This window comes from Balaenoptera physalus (genome assembly GCF_965194825.1).
Source record: "Balaenoptera physalus genome assembly, chromosome: 7".
In the NCBI taxonomy this organism is placed as follows: Eukaryota; Metazoa; Chordata; class Mammalia; order Artiodactyla; family Balaenopteridae; genus Balaenoptera; species Balaenoptera physalus.
This window is the reverse complement of record NC_138886.1, coordinates 19,910,862-19,936,204: the sequence shown is the minus strand read 5'-3', so window position 1 is coordinate 19,936,204 and position 25,343 is coordinate 19,910,862. Positions and strand designations below refer to the sequence as shown.

Here is a 25,343-nt window from a genome sequence, read left to right as displayed (position 1 = left end):
CGCCCACCAGGCTCTGTGCTTGGGTTAGGCTCCCCACAATGTGGAGACAGTGGCAGATACTGGGAATTCCCAGGCCTTACAAACACACTTAATGAGTTTTAATAATCATTAGGAATAATATTTATTCAGCCTGTCTCCAAGGGGACCGAGAGCCCGTTTTTATTATAACCATATTGTAGAACTTACGGAAATTGTATGCATTGCTTTGCGATTATGTCAACATTCTGCTCAAGTCCCGTGTTCTGAAATTGGCAGGGTATGGAGTGGGGAGCCGAGGAAAGCAGGAGAAACCCTTTTCACCCCTCCAGGCTACCCAGTCCTACTCAGGCACCAGGGACCTTTGGCCTGTGATAGCTCAGCTTCCCAAGCTGTGGAGGGGTTGGCCTCACTGGCTGTGAGGTCAAAAGGGGGTGAACTGTCCCCCTCTGATAGAGGGGGAGCGAAGTTTAGGGTCTCCACCCCGCCGAGTGGAGGAGGCCAGCCCTGTCCCCCAAGGCTGTGTGTGATGTGGAATGAGGGAGGCCGTGTCCAAGCCAGCACAACTGGAGCAGGAGCAGGTTTTCAGGGTGTAGACTCTGCCTCTGGGCCTTTCGGGTGCCTGAGCCTCGTACTTTCCTCCTGGGGTTTGGTGATGTGGGTCAGCAGGAGGTGAGGCCTCCTGCCAGATCTGGTCTTGAACTTCCCCCCTGATCGAAGAAGGTGCTTTAGTTGACCTGTTCAGGGGATGGATGCTTAGGGACCATTCAGTTCACCCTCATCATTGGGCGGGTGAGGAGCCTAGAAACTGTGTCCAGAAAGGGCCAGGATTCACTCAGAAGCCACACAGCACGTAGGAGGCAGAGCTGAAGTTTACGCCCCAGCTCCAGACTCCAAGATCAGCACATTCCAGTCCCCGCTCCCCCCCTCCACCCGCCCCGCCCCGAGTGTCTGCTCTGAGACCCTAGGACTCAGAGCTGAGAGGCTGCGGGCTTCAGAGCTGTGTCAGGCCCTGTCCTTGGTCTCAAGTGAAGAGTTCAATGTCTAAAAAGTCTTCTGTTTCTATACCTATCACGTTCATGAGTTACTTCCACACACGTGGCATCTCCCTTTAGGACCTTGTAGAAACTGATCCAGGAGGGTAGGATGTGTGTACTAACCCCTCCTCTACAGATGAGAGGACCAGGGTTGGGGAGACAAAAGACTTGGCCAAGGGCACGCAGCATGTTCTTGCAGGAGGAGCTGGGCTGCAGCTTCAGTGAGGACCATGGCTCTTCCTTCTCCAGCCCAGAACAGGTGAGGGCAAGAGGGAAGACATCAGTGTGCCCGGGTGCCATCCTGCCTCATGTCCTGTGCTATCCCCTAATCCCACCCTCCCCCCAGCTTGGAACCTAGTCTCACTCCAGTAGGAACCAAGAAGCTTCTAGAAGCTTTGTCCAGTCCGTTGTGGCAAACTGGTGGCGAACTGGTCATTTATATTTCACCAGATATCAGAAATTATTCATTGAGGTGGCATCTTTGAACAGCAGTGACAAGAACTCGTGTTCCTTCTGTTTTCTCTTATCCCCGCCCCAAACCCTCAGATACATTCAGGATCTAACCCCAGCAGAGCAGAAGCTGTGCTGCCCGGGACATGAGGCTTAATTGTCCCCAGTCTGGGCACACGCAGACCTGGGTTTAAATCCTGGCTCCACTCCTTACTAGCTCTGCGGCCCCAACCCACTCTAAGCTTTGGTTTCTGCAGAAGGTAATAGCTCCCACCTCCTGTGAGGAAGCCAGTTGAGGAATCTCCAGGGCTGCCTTGGAGTTTTCGATTTGCTGGGTGATTTGGGGAACTTCTTTCCTCTCCCTGGGGCTGTCTCCCCTCTATGACCCAGTGTTGAGAGAGCTCCCTTCTTAGAAATGACTGCAGGACCTTCCAGAGCCTGAGAGGTGTTCAAGGCTGTGTCTGGCCAGTTCTGCATGGTTCTCGAGGGGCACGGGACAGACTGGCAGAGGCTGAGACAGAGCTCTGGGCCCAGGCCTGCCAGGAGTTGTAGCACTGAGGGAGGGAGCTCTGTGGGAGCCCCAGGAGCGGGGGGAGCATGGAAAAGCTGAGCTTGGCCCCGGGTGACTAGAGGCGGGGAAGCTGTGGTTCACAGAGGCTGCACAGAAGCTGCACAGAAGCCCCACGCCCAGGAGGAGGCGAGTCAAGGCCTTATTTATTCACGATCAGGCTGCTGGCATTTGCACGCCCTTGCACTTTTTCCAAGCGTCACCTCGGGGAGACCCGGCCGAGCGCCTGGCCCACAGCAGATGCTCCATGACTATCTGGGAGATGAATGAAGGAATTTGATCCTTACGAAAAACAGGTTGTCCTGACACGCAGGCCAGGCTCTTTGAGGTTACACAGATCTTTGCTGCCGGTGGGGTAAGGAGGCGCTTGTAGTGCAAGAGCACACAGACTTTGGATTTGGAATGACCTGGGTTTGAACCATTCCCTTATCCAGCCATCTTTTCATTCTTTCAACAAATGTTGAATGAGCGCCTTCTAGGTGCTAGGTGCTGTGTGACCTTTGGCAAGTCACTTAACCTCTCTGAACCTCAGTTTTTGGCCTCTGTAAAACAAGGGTATGGTACCACCTACCTTTCCAGAGTTGTGTGGGTTGTCTGAGATGAGAGGCATAAAGCACCCAGCTTTAGAATATGGGTCCCAGTGGATGTTTGTGGCTGATTGTTGATGTGCAAATGGTTGAGGTAGGGGCATTGTTGCCCTAAGAGAACCAAGAGGTTCTGGCACAGGAGGGCCTTCATGCCGTTGGCAGTTAGGAATCAGGGCTAGATCTTGAGCAATTCACCCCTTACACTGGTATCATCTAGAATCCAGAAGAATGGAGGGGCATTTTGCTTTGTCTTTGCAAAATGATTTTTGAGCTCCTGCTGCGTGCCAGGCTCTGTGCTAAGCAGTTTGCGTGCTGTATCCTGTGACCCCAGGCAGAGAACGGGGTAATCGAGGAGAGTTTAAGGAAGGGATTATTTACAGAGGTGTTGGCGTCATCAAAGGAATCGACAGGGGCTGGAGAAGCACATGGGGTCCAACGTGAATTACAAGGGGAGGGGAAGGTGTTACTAGAAGCCAGTGAGAGTTAAAACATGAACAGGGGTCTCGGACAAGAGCTGGGACCAAACTATAGCCCAGCAAGGAGGGAGCAGGGAGAGAAATAGCCCACCCACCCTCTCCTTCTACTGGAAGAAGAAGTTTCTTGCTGGGGCCTCCCATTGACCAAACTCAGCCAGAAGCAGAGAGCAGGGAAGCCTGGCAGTGCAGCCCGTAGAGGTCAGCTTCCCAGGGCACAGAATGGATCTGGGAAGCAAATGGAGAATAACCAGCACGCGTATACGTTATCCTGGGGAAAAAAAATGGGCATTGTATTCCTCTTTTACAGCTGGGAAAACTGAGACCCAGAGGCATAGGGAGATGAAGTAATCTGCTCAAGGCCTGTCCCAGTAGGCCCTTCCCTAGGACAGAGACTGGGGAAAGCTCAGTGCCCTTTGGGCTAACCTTGGGAATAATCGTGAGCTCAGATGGTTAGAGATGGGAGGAGGGCCTTTTGAGATCTCTTGCCTCCCCCACCAGGCGGCAGGCACTGAGCAGAGGCCCAGAGAATGAAAGGTCATTGCGCAGGGTCACCTGGCTGTTAGCAGCGCGCTCAGGACTGGACTCAGGTCTCCCAGATCCCAGGCCTGTGAAACCTCTCCTTGCCTGCTGCCAGGGGCCATGCCAGCCAGGACTTACTTCCTTCTGCAAGGCTTGGCAGGCGGGCTATTGCAGCTGGACACAAGGGTGGACTTGTTCCGGGGGATGGGGTTCCCCTAGGCCTGGCTGTTGGATGCCAGGACCCTTGGGGGAAGCCCAGAGCGGCTGCTTGGTTGTTTCCATGGCTCTGTTTGCGTGAGCCCCGAGCCCAGGCCTCGTCCACCTCCCCCAGACAGGCCTGCAGCCCCCGCTCCCCTCCCCCTCAGCTCCAGGCCCTCTCAGAGGCCCCGTTGTTTGCAGCGTGGAGTGGAAAAATCCCACCCCGGCCTTGTGAATCATCCCGGAGTCACCCGCTCAGGCTTCAGGCCCTGGAAAGAAATGGCAGCGTTTTTCCACTGCACGGTGAGCAGGCAGGGTCTCGGATCAAGCGAGAAGGGCAGGGGGCACCCAGCCTCACTGAGTGTGGGAGGGTCAGGCCTGCCTGGGGCCGCAGCTGGACGGCTGGGCTGCCGTGTCAAGGAGTCCGGCTGTGAACTGACATCACCAGGCGGGGCCGTGGGTCCTGCCTGGCACTTAGAGTCTGTTTTGCAGATGTCAAGGATGAAGTCAGACTCCAGGCTGGATGCCCCCGTTTCTGGGGCAGGAGAAGTGCCAAGAGGGTGTATCCAGGCCACTGCAGTGGTGGCCCTCCCGGGGTCCACCAGGGAGCTACACCCCACGGAGACTGTCCCTCCCTGGAGCCCTGCACCAGCCTTCACCCCTCTGGGCCTTGGCCACCTTCTCTGGGAGATGGACATGATCTCACCTTTTCTCTCCCACTGGAAAACCTAGAGGAGGAAATCACCACAGAAATTCAGGGAACGCCAGTGTTGGGAAGGTTCTGGGATAGTCATTTCACAGATGCCCACAGAGGGGAAGGGAATTACCCAAGGTTGCCCACCTAGTCACAACGCACCTGGCCAAGATTGTCTGCGTGGAAGCTGCCCAGGATAAGAGAACAAGTCAAATGATCCTTGGTTGAATCCGGGCTCTACCTATTCGCTGTGTGGCCTTGAGCAAATCACTTTGCCTCTCTGAGCCTCTCTGTGGTTTCTCATTCGGTCATGATAAAGATACCTGCAGTAATGCTTGGCCTCAGCCCCCTGCATTTCCCTTTGATTCTGGGTCACCTGGAAGAATAGGGCCGAGGAGGACCTTCTAGGAAGGGGAATCTTTTGCTCTCCCCCCAAACACATGCTGAGGAAGGTGGCTTAAAATTTTGAGTTGGGGAGGTTCCAGCAGCTTGCTTAACAGAAACAGCACTAACTTTCTGGGCGTTAACTGTGTACCAGGCACTAGGATTTGCACTTTTTATAGATTATCTGTCAGCTAGGTGCTGGTACAGCCTCATTTTACAGTTAAGGAATGAAGCCTTGGAGACCGGAGGGAGCTGGCCCAAAGCCACACAGCTAGTAAGTAAGGGTGCCCAGTGTGGACCCAGGCCCCTGTCTTATACTGTATTCTGCTGCTTCCCAGGGAGGAGCAGAGAGTAGGCTGGCCCTGAATCTCAAACCCCCAGAGGTAGATATAAGACTAGAAACTGTCCACCCAGCCCCTGGGCTCTGGATGGAAGGAATGCTGCCTGCTGCCAGTTTGGCCAGAGGTACCTGGAGGCTCAGATGGCCAGGACTTGCACTGGGTCATGCAGCAGCCTCCCTCCCTCCAGCCGGGGCTCTTTCCAGTGACCCTGGGGCCTTGGTACCCATATCTGCCTGTCTGGATCTCTCTTCTGATTTTTATTTATGGACGAGCAAGCACGTGGTGTTCACGGACCAGAACTGTGAATCAAGGCTGCCCAGCGTGAGATCTGGATTAATTACCAGCCAAATCGTACTGGGTTTTCAACACCGATTTTAACTCTGGGCAGGAAACCTGGAATCTCGTTGATGGTTATTTGAAACAAATGAATTCCCCAGGCCTCACACATCCTTGAAAGCCTGGCTTCCTTTGAAGGCTCTGTGTTCAGTTCTTTACATCAGGCACTTAGTTAATCCTCATTCACTCCTTTGGGGTAGACAGGGCAGTAGCTGTGGTAAAGGAGAACCGTGGAGACTCAGGCTGAAGGCCTTGCACCAAGTCTCCAGCTGTTAAGTGGCAAGACCAGGATTTGAACAAAGGTCAGACTGCAGTTTAGTAAGTCTGCTGGGCTGACTTGCTTCCTATGGGAAGGGAAGAGAGATGAGGCCAGACAGGTGCTCCCTGAATGCCATGCTGTGGGGTTAGGCCCGTATTATGTGGGGAATGGGGAGCCATTGAATGTTGTTGAGCAGGGGGAATGCCTTGGGAAGGTGAACCAGGCTGTGTGGAGGAAGACTGGAGGGGGGAGAGGGGGGAGTCAGGGAGACAAGTGAGCGGGCTGTTGCAGGTTCTCAGGGCGTGGTGATAAAGGTTGGACCCGGCTGTGACCACTGGAATAGATGGAACATTTGAGTGACGATTGCATACTAGGCATTGTGTTATATGTTTACCATCTCATTTCATCCTCGCGATAATCCTATGAGGAGGGCATTATTACCCCATTTTATAGGCACCGGCTGGTTAAGGAACTTGCCCAAACCCAGCTGGTAGGTGGCAGTACTGGGATTTGAACCCAGGCCTGTCTGATGCAACAGTCTTTGCTTACACCCTTTATGCTACACTGCCTCTCCGTGGTGCAGAGATGCTGGTGTGACCTTGGACAAGTTCCTTCTCTCCTGAGCCTCTGCAGATAACTTGGCTGAACTCTGAGGTCTCTTGCTGTTTTATTTTATCAAACATTTGGCTGAGCCTTGGGAAGAGAGAGATGACTCATATCCCACTAGTTCCTTTGAGGAGACCATGGTCTAGTGGGAGCAACAGGCTTCTAAGCAGATAATTCCCCAAATATAATACAGTGGCCTTTAAAGCAGAAGGAAAGAGAGGACTTGGCCCAACTTAGGGGAGGGATCAGGGAAGGCTTCCTGGAGGAGGCGACACCCTAAGTTAGTTGAGTAATAAAAGATGAGTGCTTCAAAGACCAAGAAACAGCAGCTGCAATGGCCTGAAAGCCCCAAAGAGCATGCATTCCTCAGGTAGGTACCTCAAGGGATCCCTTTTCTCAACCATAGGGTTTCCATGTCCAGAGCTCTGGATAGCTTTGTTGAATGACTACATGATTCCATTCTCTCCTGCCACTGGGCACTGATGCTGTCTTCTTGCTTTTTATTCAGGGTCCGCCTGGGCTGCCTGGGCTCCCTGGACCTCCTGGTACACGGGGTCCTCGGGTAAGTGATCACGTGCTGTCCTTTTGAGTTCTGGTAGGCTCTGTGTCCTGTACCCCATTGCCCCTGAAGTCTCAGCTTTGCTGTGTGTCCTCATGCTGCCTGGCACCCATTTTCCACTTTGTCCATTGGAGTGGACGTAGGGCTATTAGGGGGCACTGTGTGGCCTGACGTGGCATGGGACAGTGCGAACCTCTTGAAGAGTCTATGCTGTCTATTGTGGGTATCACACTTGGCAGCCTGGAGTGGAGAAAGGGTTTCTGCCCATCCCCTCAGCTGATGGGCTTTGGTGTTTGTCCAGGAAAAAAGCTGACTTGGGAGAGCATGACACTTGCATCCATCTTCCCGTCTCTGCTGGGCCAACCTGGGGTAGCGATGCTGACATAGGCAACCAGATGGGCCATGCCAGGGACGGGGTGAGCTTCCCACGCTGAGAGGTTCAACCAAAGTCTGGAGGATGGTTTGGCAGGGCTTTGGTGGCTGATAGGAGCTAGCCCGAACCTCAGAGTGAAAAATAGCTCTGGTCTGTTATGCCTGGCATGTCACTTAATGCTGTCTTATTTGATCCCCTCTCCTTCCAGGACCCCTATGGGCCAGTATGACCACTCTCATTTTAGGGATGAGAAAACCGAATTACTAGGAAACGGAAGAGCTAGGACTGGAACCCAGGCTCTTAACCATATAATACTGGGACTCTTAGGGGTCCTCTTGGAGAGAAATCTGTCCTTTTCCCAAGAGGGCTCAGACCCATGGCGCCTGGCATCTGTGCCCAGGCTGAATCAGCCTTTCCCACGCTGGGTGCCTGGCGAGGCCCTGGCAGAGATAGCTGCCTGGGGCATATTTTTAGCTCTGAGCCCAGCGGATGGTTCTGGTTATGCAATTACTCGAGCCCTAGTTCCCTCCAGACCTAGCCCTGTGCTCCCTGGGCCCAGGGCTCTGGAATCTGCTGTCTGAAGTGGCATTTCCTCCTGGCTTTGGAGTCTCCATGGAGCACTTGCCCAGAGCTGGGGACCACAGAGGTATCATGGACACTGCTGGCCAAGGGACCTTGTAGCCTGGGACCAGGATGAGACCCCTGGACGTAGCAGTCTGCCTGGGCCTCCAAACTCCTCCTGAGCCCCCAGCCTCTGTGCCTTTGCTTGGACTGTCCTCTTGACCCGGCATGTCCTCCTTTGCAAATTCCTCCTCCATCCATGGCTCAGATCAAATGCCATCTCCTTCTCTGATGATCACCTCCTTCTTGGAGCTCCTGCGGCAGTTAACTGCCCCTCTGGATGGCATGGCTCCCTTTGTAAAAGCTCACATTGACCACTGAACTCTGTCACCTGAGTGACGTATGCAGGATCTCATCCCATCTTCCCAGCCTTCCCGATAAGTAAGTTCCAATACTATCCCCATTTTATAGGTGAGGAAACTGAGGCTCAGAAAGGTTCACTTGCTTTGGATAAGTTCAAACATAGAGTAAATGCCAGAGCCAGGATTGAACCCGGACGGTCTGACTCCAGAGCAGCAGACAGTCTGACTCTTAAACTACCTGTTGCGCTAATTTTTCCATCAACTAAACTGAGCCTCTCTGGGCCAGAGACAGGCCCTGTTGACTTTTCTTTTTCACCCAATGCCTAGCAGAGTACCCTGCGTGCAGAAGGTGCTGGGCAAATGGTTGCTGATGGGTTCTAGTCTGGGAGTCAAGAGCATTTCCCCCAAGAAGCTGTGTGGCCTTAGGCAAGTCCGTTCCCTATTCTGGGCCTCAGTTTCCACATCTATAAAACACTGGATCATGGTAAGGCATTTCCATCCAAAGTTCCTTCCAGCTCTGAAATTCCACAAGTGAGGGAATGACTCTCCTGACATCCCTCTCAGGCTTTCGGAGTACTCCCCACTCCCTGCTGCCCATCACCCTGTTTCTAGACTGGAAATTCCATAGATCATAAAATTCCAAAGATAATAGAATGCTGGGATTAAACAATCCCAGTTCCTCTGTACAGATGGTGGTTCTGGGGCTCAGGGAGGGTCAGGGCTTTATCTGAGGTCATCCAAAGCTCTGTGGCTGGCCCCTTTCCACCTCTGCATACTCCCCCAACCCATCGAGGGGTGCTGGGGAATCCCTAGGCCCTCCCTCCACTCGGCTTTCTGGGCTGCAGCATTTGTAGAGTCGGTCTGCTTGGCTCCCAGTCAACTATGTGATTCATTTCTCTGCAAGGCAGTGGCTGGAGAGGGGTGGAGGAGTGGGGATGGGAGAGCAGGAAGCCCTCACCTTCACAAGCTGCAGATGGGGTAGCCGAGCGCTCTAGCCCTCCATCTTTAGGGCAGCTGGGGGCACGACTGGGGAGAGGTAGTCAATCTTGACATTGCCCGGCACAGCCCACGCCTGGTTCTGGGATGCTAGATGTGAGGGTCCCCTCCTCAGACACCCCCGTCCAACCTTTTCCCAATTCAGGCTGAGCTCTAAAGTTAGATCCCAGGAGCCCAGGCTGGGGTGAAGCTCTGAGGTCTTCCAGATTCCTTAGACACCATGAGTCCCTGTCGTTCGTGGAACTGATGGGGAGACTGAGGCTGGAGAGAGGGAAGGCTCAGAACTGGGACCATATTGCATCTAGGTGCCAGGAGACAGCGTTTGGTGAAATATTGGGAAGGGGCTGGAGGGTTGATTATTTTGGAGGTCACCCATGACACCGTTATAAATTCCCCAGACTGAGTGAGCCTCTCAGCTGGGTTCCTCCTCCACAAGGATGGAGAAGGGGAGGGTCCCAGCTCAGGCGTGGAGGAAGAGGGAGGTGCCTTGGGCGGAATGTGACAGGCTGCAGCTGGGAAGTTGGCCTTGAAAAGAGAGGAAGGAAGCAAATTCATACACAGCCAGATGAGTCAAGAGGGGCCAGGGACAAGGGCAGTGTGTCTAGTAGGGGGCACCCCTCGAGGTGCCTGTCTCCATCCCCAATGCCTCAGATTATTCCTGTTGGACAAAAGACCCCCAGAAAGTACTCAACTCTTAGGACTCTGTTTATATTACTGGGCTGCAGGACGCTAGCCCAGGGCCTTTGCAGAGAAAGTGGACATAAGGCCCCAGCTGTTGTAAGGGAGATTCAAATATGGCCTGGGAAAATCCAGTGCCACGAATAAGCCTTGGACTTGAAGCCAAAAAACTGGGTCCCGGCCCTCTCTTGGCCGCTACTCTGCTGTGTGACCTTGGCCAAGACTCTTTGACTCTCTGAGTTCAGTCTTCCCAGCTGCTTCGTGGTCCCTGGGGGACCCTGTAAGCTCAGAGCATGTAGGAACCTAAGGGAGAGCTCTGACTACGTGTTGTGGCCACAGGAGGGATGCCCCTTCGTTCAGAGCGTCCAAGTGCTCCCTTGACTGGGCTCGCAACTCCAGAGACTCATACAAAGTCCAGTTGGAGTCTGAAGTCTGGAGAGGTTCCCTTTAGCAGGAAGAGTCCCAGAAGGTTCCTTGGAGGAGGTGGCATTAAAGCCAGGCCTTGAAGAATGGGTTGGGTTTCAGCTGGAGGGGATGGGTGGGAAAGGCATGCCAGATGATGGAACAGCATGACAAAAGTTATACAGAGAGGAAGTATCCATAGCAGGCATGGTCAGGGCAGCAAATAGCTAAGTGTGCTCTGAGCCCGAGGAAGCAAGTGTGGGAGGGGCTGATGGGGCCAGGTGGAGAGTGCACGGAAAGGTGGTCACATTCAGGGGTTAAGGGCTTGTGCTCTGAAGCCACACATCTGAGGGTGAGATCTAGCTTTGCCCCTTCGCAGCTGGGTGACCTGAGAAAGTTATAAACCTCTCTGAGCAACAGCTTCCTCATCTTGAAAATAGGAATCGTGGTAGCACCTGCCTTGTGGGTTAACAGGATAAAGTGAGATAATGCATGGAAAGTGCTTAACACGGGGCCAGGCGTCAGGGGAGCCTCTCTGCAAGCAGCTGCATGGCCAGACTGCTGAGACTTGGCTAGGGAAGACCCAGCGGATGGGTGGGCGGCAGTGCCAGGCCCTGCTCTAGGAAGTGGGATGACCCCTATTTTCCCCTCATCTCTTTCTTCTTTTCCCTTTCAGGGTCCTCCTGGGCCTTATGGAAATCCAGGCCTCCCCGGCCCTCCTGGAGCCAAAGTGAGTGTTTGCTGTGGGGTCTGGAGGGAGAGCCGTGGTATGGATGCTGGGGTTAGGGCTGCATTGGGGGAGCTTCTTTTCTTAGAGGCTCCTGGTGGTCGGGCCTCAGGGTCACTGTGGAGGATGCGTATCCAGGCCACAAGCACTCCCTCGTGCCTCCCAGGTGCCAGGCCCTGTACCGGGCTGGAGACACAGTGAGGAGTTAAGAGTTTAGCTTCTAGTGGGGAGGGGTTGAGGGGGAGAAGGGCAGCTGGAACCTAAGGCCCTCAAAGGGAGTGGGAAGAAAGGTCATTTGCTGCTAAATAGGGAGGGCTGTGAAGGTCCAGCTCGAATGTACGTGTTACTGGGTCATAAGACACACCCTGGGGAGGCATGTCAAGTTTTGAGCTCGGGAGGGACGTGGAAAGATCATGTTTGAGAAAGACCCCGGATGCCGTGTGGAAGATGGACTGGGGTTGGGGGGACCAGAGCAGAGGCAGGGAGACCTGGGGTGATACAGGCCAGCGTAGGGGTGCGGGAGGAGGGGAGTGGGCACCTTGACAATGTGGAGGTGAGGTAGGGAGGTCTCGGTGATGGACGAGAGGAGAGAGATGGTGACTCCCTGGTGTTAGCCTAGGTGACCAAATCGAGGAACCGGAAGAAGGAATGTTGCATTTGGCAATCTGTAGACCGGCCCGGTGGAGATGATTCGCGGACATTCTGAAACTCAGGAGAACTCTGAGCTGGAGATAGAGCCCTGGGGGGTGGCCAGCACACAGATGCCACCTCTGGACTTTAGATGGGACCAGAAACCCACGTGACTGGCGCTCTGATGAGTGTGGGCGGCTCCAGCCCCGGGGCGCCTTGGTGCATTCCTGGAGCACCGGGCATGGAGTGAGAAGCACCAGGAAAAGTACGGGGCCAGCATTATTTAGGTTACAGGGAGAAGCCTCGAGTGATGGCTGGAGAAATAGGAGGAGGGGAAGGAAGACACAGGCTCGGGGAAGCCAAGAGCACAGCATCTGTGCCGAAAGAGTGTGGGGCAGGCCAGGACAGGCAGAGGATCTGCCCAGCTGTCAGCTGTGGAGTGGCCACGTGAAGAGCACCCCTGGGCCTTGGTTGGCCTGGGCTCAGGGTCCTTCTTTGCTAACGCATTGCAAAGGGCCAGTGGCTTGAGGAAGGCCGCTAACTGACTGGCCCCAGCTCATGCAGCGACTGACGGTTGAACATCCTCCAAAGGCCAGGCTTGACTCCTAGGGAAGAGTTCCTCTGCCCACCTTGTCCAGAAGTTTGGGACAAATGTACACAAGTAGCCCTGGATGTATGACGATATGGCACCAGAGTGCCAGCGCAGAGCCCTTGCACAGAGCTGCGGGAGCCCCTGCCTCCGCCCCTGTAGGTGTGTGACTTCGGCCAGGACTGGACTGGGGTCCTTCCTTGGAAGGCAAGCACAGAGGCCTCAGGTGCTTAGGGGCCAGCAGCTGCCTGGAGGTGCTCTGGGTTTTAACAAGGCAAACACTGATGATAATAAGCACCGTATATTGGACCCTTACTGCGTGCTAGGCACTCTGCATGCACTTCATGTAACCTGTCTCATTTGATCCCCACAAAGACCTAATGATCTCATTATCATTAGGTGATAGGTGGAGCTATTGCACCCATTTACAGATGGGGAAACTGAGGCTCAGGTGGATTAAGACACTGTCTAAGAAACGGCAGTGGCACCTGCCCCCATGGGTCAGGCAGAGAGAGGGGAGCTCCTTGGAAGACTTCTGCTTTGCAGAAGCCCCTGGTCTCCTAGGCCATGGCGTACATCGAGATGCTGAGGATTGGCAGCTGTTTTGATTGCCAGGTTTGCTCAGGAACACGCCTTTCTTGGCCTGGTCTGGGACTGTCTGGTCCTCCCTCCCTCCCGCTCCCAAACGTGACCCCCTGCTTCTGTGGCAGCAGACGCTCCATCAGCTTCTCCCCGGTCCAGGCTGCCCCACACTGTAGCGCCTCAGCTCCAGTCTGGCCTGCAGCCCGCCCCCATCCTGCCAGCAGATGTGCAGAGGCAGGAGGAGGACCCACCAGCTGCCGTCCTCGCCATTTTGAGGAGCAGCTCTGGGTATGGTGAGTGAGGCTCAGACCTAGCAGGTGAGTCTTCCCGCTGCCACATGGAGCTGGGACCTGTGGCCTCAGGGCCTCACGGATAGGCTTCCAGCTTGCTTCTGTGTAAACAAATAAGGGTGAGGGTTCCAGAAAATACACTGGAATGGGAGTCTTCTTCTCCCATTAGCACTTGCATAACATGCCAAGGGGAAAAGTCATGCCCTTTACCTGGACACTTGGTTGTGAGTCTAAGGAGTGAGCAGAGGTGGATCCAGGACAGATCAGTTGGATGGGAGGCCCAGTCTGCTGGGCTTTGGCCCTGGGCAGCTCTCAATCTGTGGTTTGGCCAGGACAGGGTTAAAGAGAGACTCTTCCTGGATGGAATTCCTGACTTATCCAAGATTGGAAGGGAATGTCGTGGATCTGCAGGAATAGATGTGATTCTGGGGAGAGGGTCCTCACTGTTTACCAGATCCTTTCTGGGTCTGGGAGGAGACCTGGTGGGATTGTAGGGCTGGCCTCCTCCAGGCTCTGTGCTGGCTCCTCCTTTTCCGCACGGTGTTGGCTTCGAGAGCTGCCTCTGGGGCCCCCATCCGTTCATCTTCCTTCAATCAACAAACATTTATCTAGCACCTACTATGTGCTTTTGATGGAAAAATCAGCCAAACAGGCAGGGTCTGCGTGGTGGCAGGGAGCCTGCCCTTCGTCCGGCTGGGTCACTGTGTGGTCGTTCCTTTGCTGTATTTATTGAGCCCTTGGGAGCTTATGGCCTTGTGGGTTAAAGATCCCCCTGCCAGACTAAGGATGGGAGAGATTGGTGGATTGAGGAGTCAAAAAGGGGAGACAGAGCAAAGGTGAGGCACTTCATCCCTCTTGAGGTCACAGAGGAGCAAAGACCCAAAGGGCCAATGACTTACTGGGGTCACTTGCAGTGACCAGCAGTGGCGGGGCTGTATTTCGGGTCCTTGGGTTTGCCAGTCGGAAGACACTTGTCAGGACTGCACAGCTGGTACAGACCAGAGCCAGGCTTCAACCCCACCTGCCTGCTCCAGAGCCCAAGGCTTTCCCCATGTACCACATACCCATATGCCCCACGTTCAAATCAATCAAGAAGAGTGTTTGTCAGGTCCTGCAGGGAGTCAAGATCAAGGACTTTGAGAATGAAGCAGAGAAGCCAGAACCCTGGGTGGATGGCATTAGCTGACCTTGGAGGCCCAGGGTTGAGTCATGTGTCCAACCGACCCATAGTTATTGCTGCAGGAAAGCACAGTGGTTAAGCACAGACTCTGGAGCCAGACGGTCGAAGTTCCCATCCCAGCTCTGTCACCTTCTAGTTGTGTGACTGTGAGCAAATTATTTGAACTTCCCATGCCTCAGTTTCCTTATCTGGAAAATGGGGTAATAAGAGTAGCTGCCCCCTTGGGTTGTCATGAGGTGTAACTGAGTTAAGAGCAGTGCTGGCCTGTGGTAAGTGGTCAGCTGTCAGCCTGTTCAAGGTGCCCGGCCTACAATGGGGCACAGACAGGGACGGTCGCTGCCGTTGTGGAAATAAGCTGACCACTCCATGAAAAGGGCTCCACGTGAGAGGCACTGGGTGCTCAGAGACCCCACAGAATGGCGATTAACCTGGTCTGGGAGGTGAAGCCTGCCTTCCCAGAGGGTGGGAAAGTTGAACCAAGGTCTGAAGGGCAGCAGGCGACCAGGCCAAGGGGCAGGAGGAGGCTGGGGAGGGCAGCAGGCCTGGTGGGTGTGCTAAGACTTCTGGACTTTATCCAAAGAGCAGCAGGAAGGCATGAGGTTTTTAGGAGACGTGACACGATCAGATGGGGTTTGTGAAGGCCACTCAGGCAGCTTGAGAAGCTTGGTCAGTGGCCAGCAAGTTGAAGGGTGACCAATGGGGAGGCCTAGAGCCGCCCCGATGGTGATGCTGATGCTGAACCAGGGGAAGTCAGATGGGATGCAGGGCCCAGGTGGGGTAAGAAGCTCTGGGCCAGAGGCCGGCAGGGCTCCAGCTGTGCCTGTGCTGGGCGACGAGGCACCTGGCCCCACTCTCCCTGGCAGCCGGCCTCCTCTTCCCTCCTCTGGCCTGCTCGGTTTGCAGTGAATTACCCAGGATTACTAGGGGCCCTTGGGCACCCGGGGAGAATAGGTGGGCAAGAGGGGCCATGCTCAGTAACCCAAGTGACTGCTAGCAGAGCTGCTAGAAGCTGAGGTGGAGCCAGCCCTTACAGGATTCTCGGACCTCAGGCCCCAGCCTCCCTTTCCCCTTCCTCTGATGACTGAGGTAGGGCATACTCATTAAAGAAAATGTGGAAAAGTCTAGAAAGTATCAAGAGGAAAGCAGGCCTCTTGCAGCGGCCTTGCCCAGTGACAGGCACTGACTGCATTTTGAACAGCCTGTGGGCCAGGGACTGGCCAACAGCTTTACCTGCTTTGCAGGGTGGATGTTATTACCCCCATTTTACAGACGAGAAAACTAAGGTCCAAAGTGGCTAAGTAACTAGCCTGTTTCTGATAAGTGTCAGAGACAAGATTTGAACCCTCTACTGTCTGACTCCAAAGTCGATAGTTTTAGCTACAAGTCTATTAGTAGCTCCATAGCTCTTTAGCACTGTTGGTTAAGCAATATATCTCTCTCTATATATATATATCTAGATATATCTATATATTTATCTATATATCAATATATATACACACACATACATACATGCATACATATATATGTATGAATAATTTAAAATATGCCTTGCCTGTAAGTGCTATATAGTGTTTGGCTGTAATTTTATTAACAATTGCCTTCTAGAAAGATTGAACCAATCCATGCCACTGCTAGCATTAGAGGAGGATGTTTGAAAAAGATAATTCATTATTGTTTTCAATTCACTTCACTGCATTGATCATCTTTGAGAAGAATGTTTTTCTTACATTTGTTTTCCATTTGCATTTCACCATTTATGAATTTTTATTTTTGGGGTTGGGATGTTATCTTTTTTTTTTAAAATTAATTAATTAATTAAATTTATTTTTGGCCGTGTTGGGTCTTTGTTGCTGCCCGGGGACCTTCTCTAGTTGTGGTGAGCGGGGGCTACTCTTTGTTGCGGTGCGTGGGCTTCTCATTGCAGTGGTTTCTCTTGTTGCGGAGCACAGGCTCTAGGCACGCGGGCTTCAGTAGTTGTGGTGCACGGGCTCAGTAGTTGTGGCTCACGGGCTTAGTTGTTCCGTGGCATGTGGGATCTTCCCAGACCAGGGCTCGAACCCGTGTCCCCTGCATTGGCAGACAGATTCTTAACCACTGCGCCACCAGGGAAGTCCCAGGATGTTATCTTTTGTTATTGACTTGTAAAAATTATTTGTGTTTATATATGAAGGCTTATTAAGCCTTCATCTACCTTACAAGTATTTTCAAATTTATTGTTTGCCTGTTAAGACTATTCATGATGATTTTCACAAGTGAGAGTGTTACCTATTTTTTTTTTTTTTTTTTGGACTAACAATAATAACTAACACTTATTAGGAACTTACAATATGTCAGGTAGTATGGAGAGAGCTCTACCATATGTAGAATGTATGGTTCTTTACTTTAATACTTAGACATTTCTTTCCCATAGTAAACCAGAGAGGTATTCACTTATATTCCTAGTCATTTTATAATATCATTTGTACTCTTAAAATTTTAAACCATCTGGAATTAATCTTCATGGGAGTGGGTATGAGGTATAACTTTATTTTTCCCCCAGTAGTTCATTTATTAAATAACTTTTCCTGCACTGACTATTATATGATAGACCAGGGTCTCCTTCAGGCCATTCAAGTATGTTTCATTCCTGTGTTTGTATATTGCTAGTAAAATACTATTTTATGACATTTATTAGCTTTATGCTGTGTGTCTCCCTCCTCCACTTAAAAAAAATTGTTCTGGCTATTAAATCTGTCAGATAAACTTTATGCCCATCTTAATAATTTCCTTAAAAAACTCCCTTGGGGTTTTTCTTGGAATTGTATTAAATGTGTTTATTAATTTGTGAAGAATTATCATCTTTAAAATATTAACTTTTCCTATCTAAAACCACGGCATATCTTCCCATTTGGCTGAGTTTTTAAAACATCTCATAATAAACTTCTATAGTTTTTATTGCATAAACCCTGCACCTTTCTTACTAAGTTTGTTCTTAGAAATTTTATATTTTTGTTGCTGTTATGAATGGAATATTTCCCCCATTATATTTTCTAGCTGGCTGTCAGCTATTGAAAAGAACTATTGACTTTGTATATTTGGACTTTTGTGTTTATTTTATAACCATGCCCTTTACTGAATTATTTTATTAGTTCTAACAGTATTTCAGTTAGTTCTCCTGGGTTTTCTAGACAGGCACTCATATTACTTGCAAAAAAAGACATATTTTTGTCTCTTTTTCCTCAAATCTTAGTAGTCTTATTTGTTTTTCTTGCCTTATTGCCATGGCCAGAACTTATAAACACATGAAATGGTAGTAGTGATGGTGAAAGACCTAGTGTATCTTCAGAGGACCTTCCAGGGCTGGGGACAGATCTGACCCAATTCCAGCCCTAGAGTTGTCTCTTGAGACTCCATTCATTCATTTTCTCACTTGAGAAATATTTTTATGATGCCTCCCCTGGGCCAGGCCCTGTGCTAGGTACTCGGGATCGTGTGTCTTGCAAAAGATGACTTGCACAGAGGACTTCTGGCCCAGAATTTTCCAGTCCTTCATGATTTGTTCCTTTGTCTCAGCCCCTCTCGAGGCCTCATCTACCCAAAGCCTTCTATTCTCTCCGCCTTCCCAACCCTACCTGCAGGAAAGGAGCTCATAGTTTCTATCCCTGCTATATTTTGTAGCATTTACGGTTTAGGATATACCTTCCAAACCATCTTCTAGTTCCTCAAGGCTCTGTTAACTAGTCCAGGCAGAGTCTACTGTTCTGTACACAGAGAGGGAAAGGGGCTTGTCCAAGATCACACAGGCTTGTTGGCTGGAGAGCTGGGTCTGGCACCCAGGTTCTCATCCTCACCAAGGTGTAAACAATTAATTAGACCTTATTATTCCTTATATCTCTTACTGGAGAATTTGCAGGAGTCTGGCTGGGAAGATGGATAGTCTTCTCCATCCCAGAAGTCACACCTTCACTTGACCAAGGGTGCCTTGAGCATTTCTGGAGCCCAAACTTCATCTGACTCCCTCCTTGTCTTCCTCCAGCCTTAGCGTGGCTGATTTACCCTCAGACTGGGTCAAGTGCCCCCCTACTTCCTCCTGTACTCCACTTATCACTGGATCATAGTTGTTCATCTGCAGTGTATTGAAATGTAAAGCTCTTGGGCTCTGGAAGCAGACATCCTGAGTCTAAATCCCACTTACAAATTGTATGACCTTGGATTAATCACTTACCCTCTCTGTGCCTTAGTTTCCTCATCTGTGAAATGGGGAGAGTGATCATTGCTACCTCATAAATTTATGTGCTGAAGGCTTAGAAGAGCACTCAGGAAATGCTAGTGCAGATTATCATTACTGGTCTCTGGTTTCTCCCTTGATTGGTCCCCACAGGCATGAGCTGTGTCTTGATCCCCACCATGGTATTCCTTGTGTGCATTGAAGATGTGACTCATAGTAGATGTTCAATAAACACCTGTGTTTGTTGATGTTGTACTCGGGCAGGGATTACGTCCCAAGCACCGTGCTGGCTGCCGAGAATGCAGAGAGCAGTCCGTAGTAACTAAAATGCCTGGATACGGACTCTGGGCAAGGGAGCCACTCTGGCATCCCTTTGGGTCTCAGTTTCCCCTTTTGTAAAATGACAGAACAGGATGCATGAAGGCCCACCCCTGAGAGCATTTTAAGCCCAGCTCTTCTATTGGCTGTAGACCGAGGTGGGCAAGAGCAGGGTGGGGAGAAGCTGCTGTCCTTTTTTAGCCATTGGAATCCTGGGTAGCCCTGGGCCTGACCTTGCACATGGACATAAAAGGCATTGGAACTGGGTTTGTGAACAACCGAGGGTGGCAGAGTGTCAACAAGGGGCAGCTGCAGCATGAGGTAGTAGATCGCAGAGGCGAGTCCTGCAGAAGTGACCTGGTGGGACCCAGGTGGACAGAGAGTTGCGGTCCTAGCAAGGAGGGGCTGGCCTGCAGCCTGGGGCAGTGGGAGGGCGTATGGGAGAAGCATCTAGGCTTCCCATTTGTAAACGAGGGCTCTGGAGTCAGATAGACCGGGGACCTAGTCAGACCTAGTGAGACCTTGCCTCTTATCTGCACGTCACCCCAGGCTGTGACTGAGCCTCCCTGAACCCCGGTCTTGGTCCTGCGGTGCAGTAAGGGGGTGTAAGAGGACTGGTGAGGTGCTGCATTGAGTGGGCCTGGCACAGTGCTGGGCGCATGGCAGGTGAGCAGTGGAAGGCCGCCCTCCCTCTTTAAGGCTCTTTCCAGTTTGGAATGCAGTGATTTCTCACGGAGAGTGACTGAGTCAGGATTTGGAAGGTCTGGGTCCTGACGCAGAAGAGAAACAAATGGGAACTAAAGTTGGCCAAAACAGCCTTCCTGCGTGTCACGTCCATGATCCCACTGGGTCCTTGCCAAGGAACCTGGATGCCAGCGGGTATGTGTGCTCGTGCCCGTGTATGTGTGTGTGTGTGTGTGTGTGTGCGCGTGCATGTGCATGTGTGCATGTATGAGCATGCAGCCGTGTGCATGTGTGTGTGTGTGTATGTGTGTGTGTGCGTGCGCTGTGCAGCCCACATTTTAATGGTGAGGAAACAGAAGCTCAGAGAAGTGAAGTCACTCGCCTGAGGTCCTACTGTGAGTCCGTGGCTTCACCCCAGCACTTCTGACTCAGGACCCAGATTGGGGAGGGAGCTTGAGAGTGAGGGTGTGGGGCAGGGATCAGGGGCTCTTGGAAGTTGATAGCAGGGGGGACTGACTTTCCAAGGGACTGTCTCCTGAGTCATTTAATCAGATTGGTCAAACGAGTGGGCCCACAGCCAGGAGCCCTCTTCAGCCCTGTGTGAGATGTGGTTGTTGGGCCCTTTCCTGAGCACATGCTCTTAGGAGCCAGGATCCTTGTGATGGGGACGCCTCCCATAGGCTTGGCACAAAGAATGCTTATCTCTGACTGGGGACACACTGCTTGTCGGTGTCTTCCCTACTCACTGCCTATTCTAACTTGTCGGGTCCCAGGACGTCCTTGGAACACAGAGCTGGGAGTCACAAATTCAGGGTCCTAGTCTTAGCTCTGCCAGTGCCTCAGCTTGGGGCCCTGGGCAGTCCCTTTCCTTCTCCCGGCCTCAGTTTCCCCGAATGTGTTATGGGGTAATAACACTTCCCTTGCTCACTTCATCAGGCCATTCTGGGAACCTGGTGAAGTGAGGGTTATTGCAAACTGTGAAGGCCTGTACACAGATTAAATGGCTGCTGATGCACTGGTCCTAGGTAATTAGAGACGGTGAGGTGAGCATCAGGGGACAGGAAAATCAGAAAGAATCAAGCTTGCCCCTGGGACATATCTCTCAGAAGGTCTCTGAGAGCCCCGGGGGAACACGTCACCTGTACGTTGGGCCCAGGGATCTCCAGGTTGGTTGGGGAGGACGCAGTCAAGCTGCATCTTGAGAATGCTTATGGTTTGGCTAATGATGATTGAGAAGTGGTTTTCTAGTTGAGAGTGACTGCTTGAGCAAGGACCCGGTGGTAGGAATGTGCAAGGTCTGGCGGAGGAAGAACTGTGGTCTGGGGATGGGGCAGAGGGACCCCGTCTGCGGGTCGGGCTGGTGGAAGGAGAGCAAAGTCTGGAAAGGATGGCTGGGACCAGGTGACGGAAGACTTGGGACACCCAAGGAGGAGTTTGGACTTTGTCAGTAGGCATGGTGGGGAGCTATGGGAGGTGCTGGAGCAGGGGAGGGATGGGATTGGAGAGGACCCTGTGGAGGAATGTGAGTGGGGTAGAGGGGAGGGCATTTAACCAGGGGACAGGGAGTTGAGCAGAGTTGGTGGGGAGACACCCTCTTTAGACAACTTGGCGGCCAAAGTAGAATTGTTTTTGTTTCAGGGACAGAAAGGGGACCCCGGGCTCTCACCAGGAAAGGCTCACGATGGGGCAAAGGTAGGTTTCCAGGGACCCCAGTGCTCAGGGAAGTGGGGGAGTGGACAGCAGGGAAATCGCCGTGCTCTGGGGCGCACCCTCCCGACAGAGGCCACTGCGTGACAAACGCTGGAGGTGGGAAGTAGAAAAGGACGGGGTCTGGTTTTTCCTCAAAGCCCTTCAGCTCTCCCTACACCAAACCCAAAACCATTCCCTTCTGCCTTCTTCTGGTGTGCAACCAATAAAACCGACAAAAAATGTTGCCCGTGGACATACCTTTGGTGAATGTCCTTTAGCCTAATGCTCTGAATGGGTTTTCTGTAGGGCCTGTTAGGTGACCCTCGGCATCCAGAAGCTTCTTGGTAGCACATGCCCAGGAAGCTTCCAACAGACATTCGAAGGCCCCTCTGAGGTTGTTAGTACGAGCAGACAGGTCTGTGAACTTCCGGGACATGGGAAGGGAACGGGCTGGAGACTCAGGGCTCCCTAACTCTGAAGGGCTGCGACCAGAAGGTTCTCCCATGGAAGAGAGAATGCTTAGGGGGAAGGACTTCATCCATCCCTGTAGCGTCCACCCTGTAAATGAAACAAGGGGCCTGGAGGGAGTGCAGGACAGGCCGGAGCAGGGGAATCCAGAACTCCAAGTAAGGTCATCCAATGTCCCAGACATCCATACGCTGGAAGGAATCCTCGAGTCTGTCTGGTTTCCTTCTGGACACAACCCAGGAGCCCTCCTGACAGGCAGAACACTGCTTCTCAGCCCAGCCTCCAGTTCTTGGGTACTGAGAGGTGGCAGCTCCTGCTGATTTCTCTGAGGCACAGGTGGCTCATTCATTCACATCTTCAGGGGAAGTTTTTTCACTCAGCAGACTCTTGCTGGGTGTAAACATCCACATGCACCCCCATCGGATCCTCACTGGAAGCTTATAGGCCAGGCAGCTAGGCCTAGCTTGCCCGGGAGAGAGCAGAAGCTCCAGCCGCGGGCGGCTTGCTGGAGGCCACGCAGCCGGTCCGATGCAGAGCAGGCTCTGCAGCCGGGCCTGACGACATGCAGGAGCCCAGGCTTCTCTCTTGCTCCTACGTTGTCTGCTTCTGGGTCTCACGGTGGTGGCAGAAATGCCCCCTACTGGGTAGCCGCCATGCCCAGCAAGGGTGGGAAGGAGGGCGTCAGGAACGCAGAGACGGATTCCTGATTGGAACGGGTTGCATGTCCTTCAGGGCGATGGTTTGCAAACATGGTTTTAACAGCGGAACCCATTCCCCAAATGGTACCTTTTGCCAAAGTCCAACATATAAAACAGATTAAATGGAGCGACTGAGTTAAGTGGGGAGGGGCTGGGTACCCTGCCCACCCAGCTGCCCTCAGCCCGCTCAGAGGCCCTGAGTCTCCTCTGAGGCCTCTAAGCCTCCATGAATCCTGTTTGCAAACAACTGGCCGTGGGAGGCCACACTTTCAATTTAATGAGTGTCCGCTCCCGTTCCCCCGCCTCACCCCCTTGTCTGTGTTTTTCAGGGCGACGTGGGCTTGCCTGGGCTCTCTGGGAATCCAGGACCTCTTGGACGAAAGGTATACCTTGGTGTCGATGCTTTGCCTTGCCTGGTGGGCTTCCTAGCAAGCGGGGTCTTCATGCAGGAGTGCTGTGTGCCGCCCGCCTGCCCGCCTGCCTCTCCCCAGCTCCCTCAGCAGGGGGCTGGTGGCTGGAGGGGAGAGAGGTTTCCGAGGGTCCGTGCCTGCCTGAGGGTGGGAAGCACCTTGGCCTGCAGGAGGTCCCACCGCCATGGTTAAGGAGGTGTGACAAGAAGTGACCCTTCCTCTCGGGGCCCAGCTGCTCCAGGGAGGCCATCCTGGGGGTGCTCGTGGTGGTGGAGGGAATATTGTCAGAGCCAGGAGCCCCCACTGGCCCAGCCCCTCCTCCCATGGGCGGAATGGCGGGGGCCCTCCGCATCCCCTCTCTGAACCTGAGCCTCCTGCCATCTGGAATGACCATGAGCCCCCTGGGGCTGTAAACCCGGAGCAAGGCCTGGAGCATGCACGTTCAGAGAGCGGGCTCTGGGGTCAGTTGAGTCTGGACTCTACTCCCGGCTCCACCGTTTCCTCACTGTGTGACCTGGGGCAAGTCAGTAACCTCTCTGGGTCTAATATCATCCCTCTGATATACTGCAGGCCAATGTTCTATAGAGGCAGTGAGTTCTCTGTACATTCTGAGCTGTTGTCATTCTGCCCCCACCCCATCACTGCATCAGTCAGGCAGGGGGAGTTACCTCTAATTGCCTTTGGGGGAAGGTCTGCCATTTTCCTAGGTGATGGGTCTCTGACTTGTAGTGCCCCTGGATTCCTCTCTGGCTTCCCAGCCAGGGTGTCCCATACTTCAGACTCAACTCTAGTTGTGTCCAGGAAGCCCGCTTGGAACGCTGGCCTTCAGTCTAGGAGACCCTACTCTGCTCAAGGACCCATAGGCTATCTTAGCTGAGTTATTTCAGCCCCAAGACCAACTTCACCAACAAGGACGTGCAAATCTGGTTTATCACTCTCCCTACAGAGCCTAGCACAGGGCTTGCGCATAGTAGGTGTTCAGGAAACGGGGTAGGACAGTTCAGGGCCAGGGTCAATTGCTTTTTGCAGGAAAATACCCCATTGCTGTTGGGTTTTCCAGTAGATACATTGACCTAGGGCCACGTCTTAAGCTTCTACCCTGGCGCCCAGCTGTGGCCACAGCTGCCCTCTTTCTCGGCCATTTGGTTCTCATCTGGGCAGCTGTGGCATCTCCTGGCTCCATCCTGCTTGTGCCCTGAGGGTCCCTGTGGCACAGGGGGACTTGGAGCATCACTCCCCCCTCACCCCAATCCGCTTCTCCTCCACCCTCCACGGCCAGAGCAGGCCACACTGCAGATCTGAAGAAGCCAGACCCAGACAGGAGTCCGTGGCTGTCTGAGCTGGGGAAATGTGGTCTCTTCTGGCTCAGAGAACACAGAGGGACTCCCTCTCCCCACTCACTTCCCCTCTGGGCTCCAGCATTTTCTGATGGATGAGGTGTGGAGGTGTGAGTGGAAAAGTCTCCTTCCAGTCATGGCTCATAAAGCAGCCAGTGGTGGTCTCGCTCTGTACGGGGGTAGCAGTCCAGCAGAGGAGGCGGGAGAGGGAAAAACAGACTGGACCGGCTCCTGCCTGGGGTTCCAGGCCTTCCTGCTCTCAGCAAATGTCCAGGGAGGCGCAGATCCCCCAACTCAGGGCAACCAGCTCACCTGAGCAGGGAGAGATATCTTTTCTAAATTAAGGAAGAGCCTCCATGTGGTAGGAAAACTATATGGCAAAACCATTTCCACCAAGTCCCTCTGGTCCCAGCCTAGGCAAACATGGAGGAGTGGTGTGTGGCAGGCCAGTGTCACCTGCTCACAGAGGATGGTGGGCAGAGCATGGGGGAGCTCAGGTCCCAAGGCAGGGACCCCTGACCAGTGGTGGGGGTCAGGGAGGAGGACCAATGGGGTGGGCAGCCGGGCCTGGCATTGTCACTGTTTGTCAGCAGTCTCCTCTCCCACAAGTGTCTTTGGTGACAACAGTAGCCACTTTGCCCTGATCCTGTTGGGTGGTATTTCTGCATCATCTCATGTGGGGCTCCTTGAGCGAGAAGGAACATTGGTGGGTGAGAGGCGAGGTCTGCGTCCCCTTTGCTCATCAGCGCATTGAATTTTGGTGTCACCTCAGAGTGACACCAGTAACCCTATTCATTCATTTATTCAACATAATGGATTGAATGACTATTGTGTGTCAGGCACTGTGCAGGCCTCTGAGCTGATACATAAACAAAAATCCCTGTTTCCTCAGAGCTTGCAGTCTTGTGTGGGGAGACAGACAATTAAAACAGTAAAAATACGAGGTGTGTTAGAAGATGAAAAGGGCCATGGAGAAAAGTAGGCAGAAGAAAGAGAGTTTGGGTTGGGAGTTTCCCATACTGACCAGCGTGATAGGAAGGCTTACTGTCCCTCATCACATTGTTTCCTAACAGTAACCTCTGGGAGTTGGGCAGTATTATGCCCATCTTACAGCTGAGAAAACTGAGGCCCAAATAGGTCTCATTCATTCATTCACTCTTCCAGTCATTTCA

General features: G+C 52.8%; 1 protein-coding gene across 4 annotated transcripts in view; it reads left to right on the top strand.

Moving 5' to 3' along the window:
* COL27A1 (collagen type XXVII alpha 1 chain) overlaps positions 1–25,343 on the top strand; it is a 185,453-nt gene that overhangs the window by 56,306 nt on the left and 103,804 nt on the right. For all 4 annotated transcript variants that reach the window (XM_082470253.1, XM_082470254.1, XM_082470256.1 and 1 more), the window contains 4 exons: positions 6,940–6,993; positions 11,039–11,092; positions 21,208–21,261; positions 22,754–22,807. In XM_082470253.1, the coding sequence (XP_082326379.1) occupies positions 6,940–6,993; positions 11,039–11,092; positions 21,208–21,261; positions 22,754–22,807 (216 nt within the window). The remainder of the gene's footprint in view (positions 1–6,939; positions 6,994–11,038; positions 11,093–21,207; positions 21,262–22,753; positions 22,808–25,343) is intronic.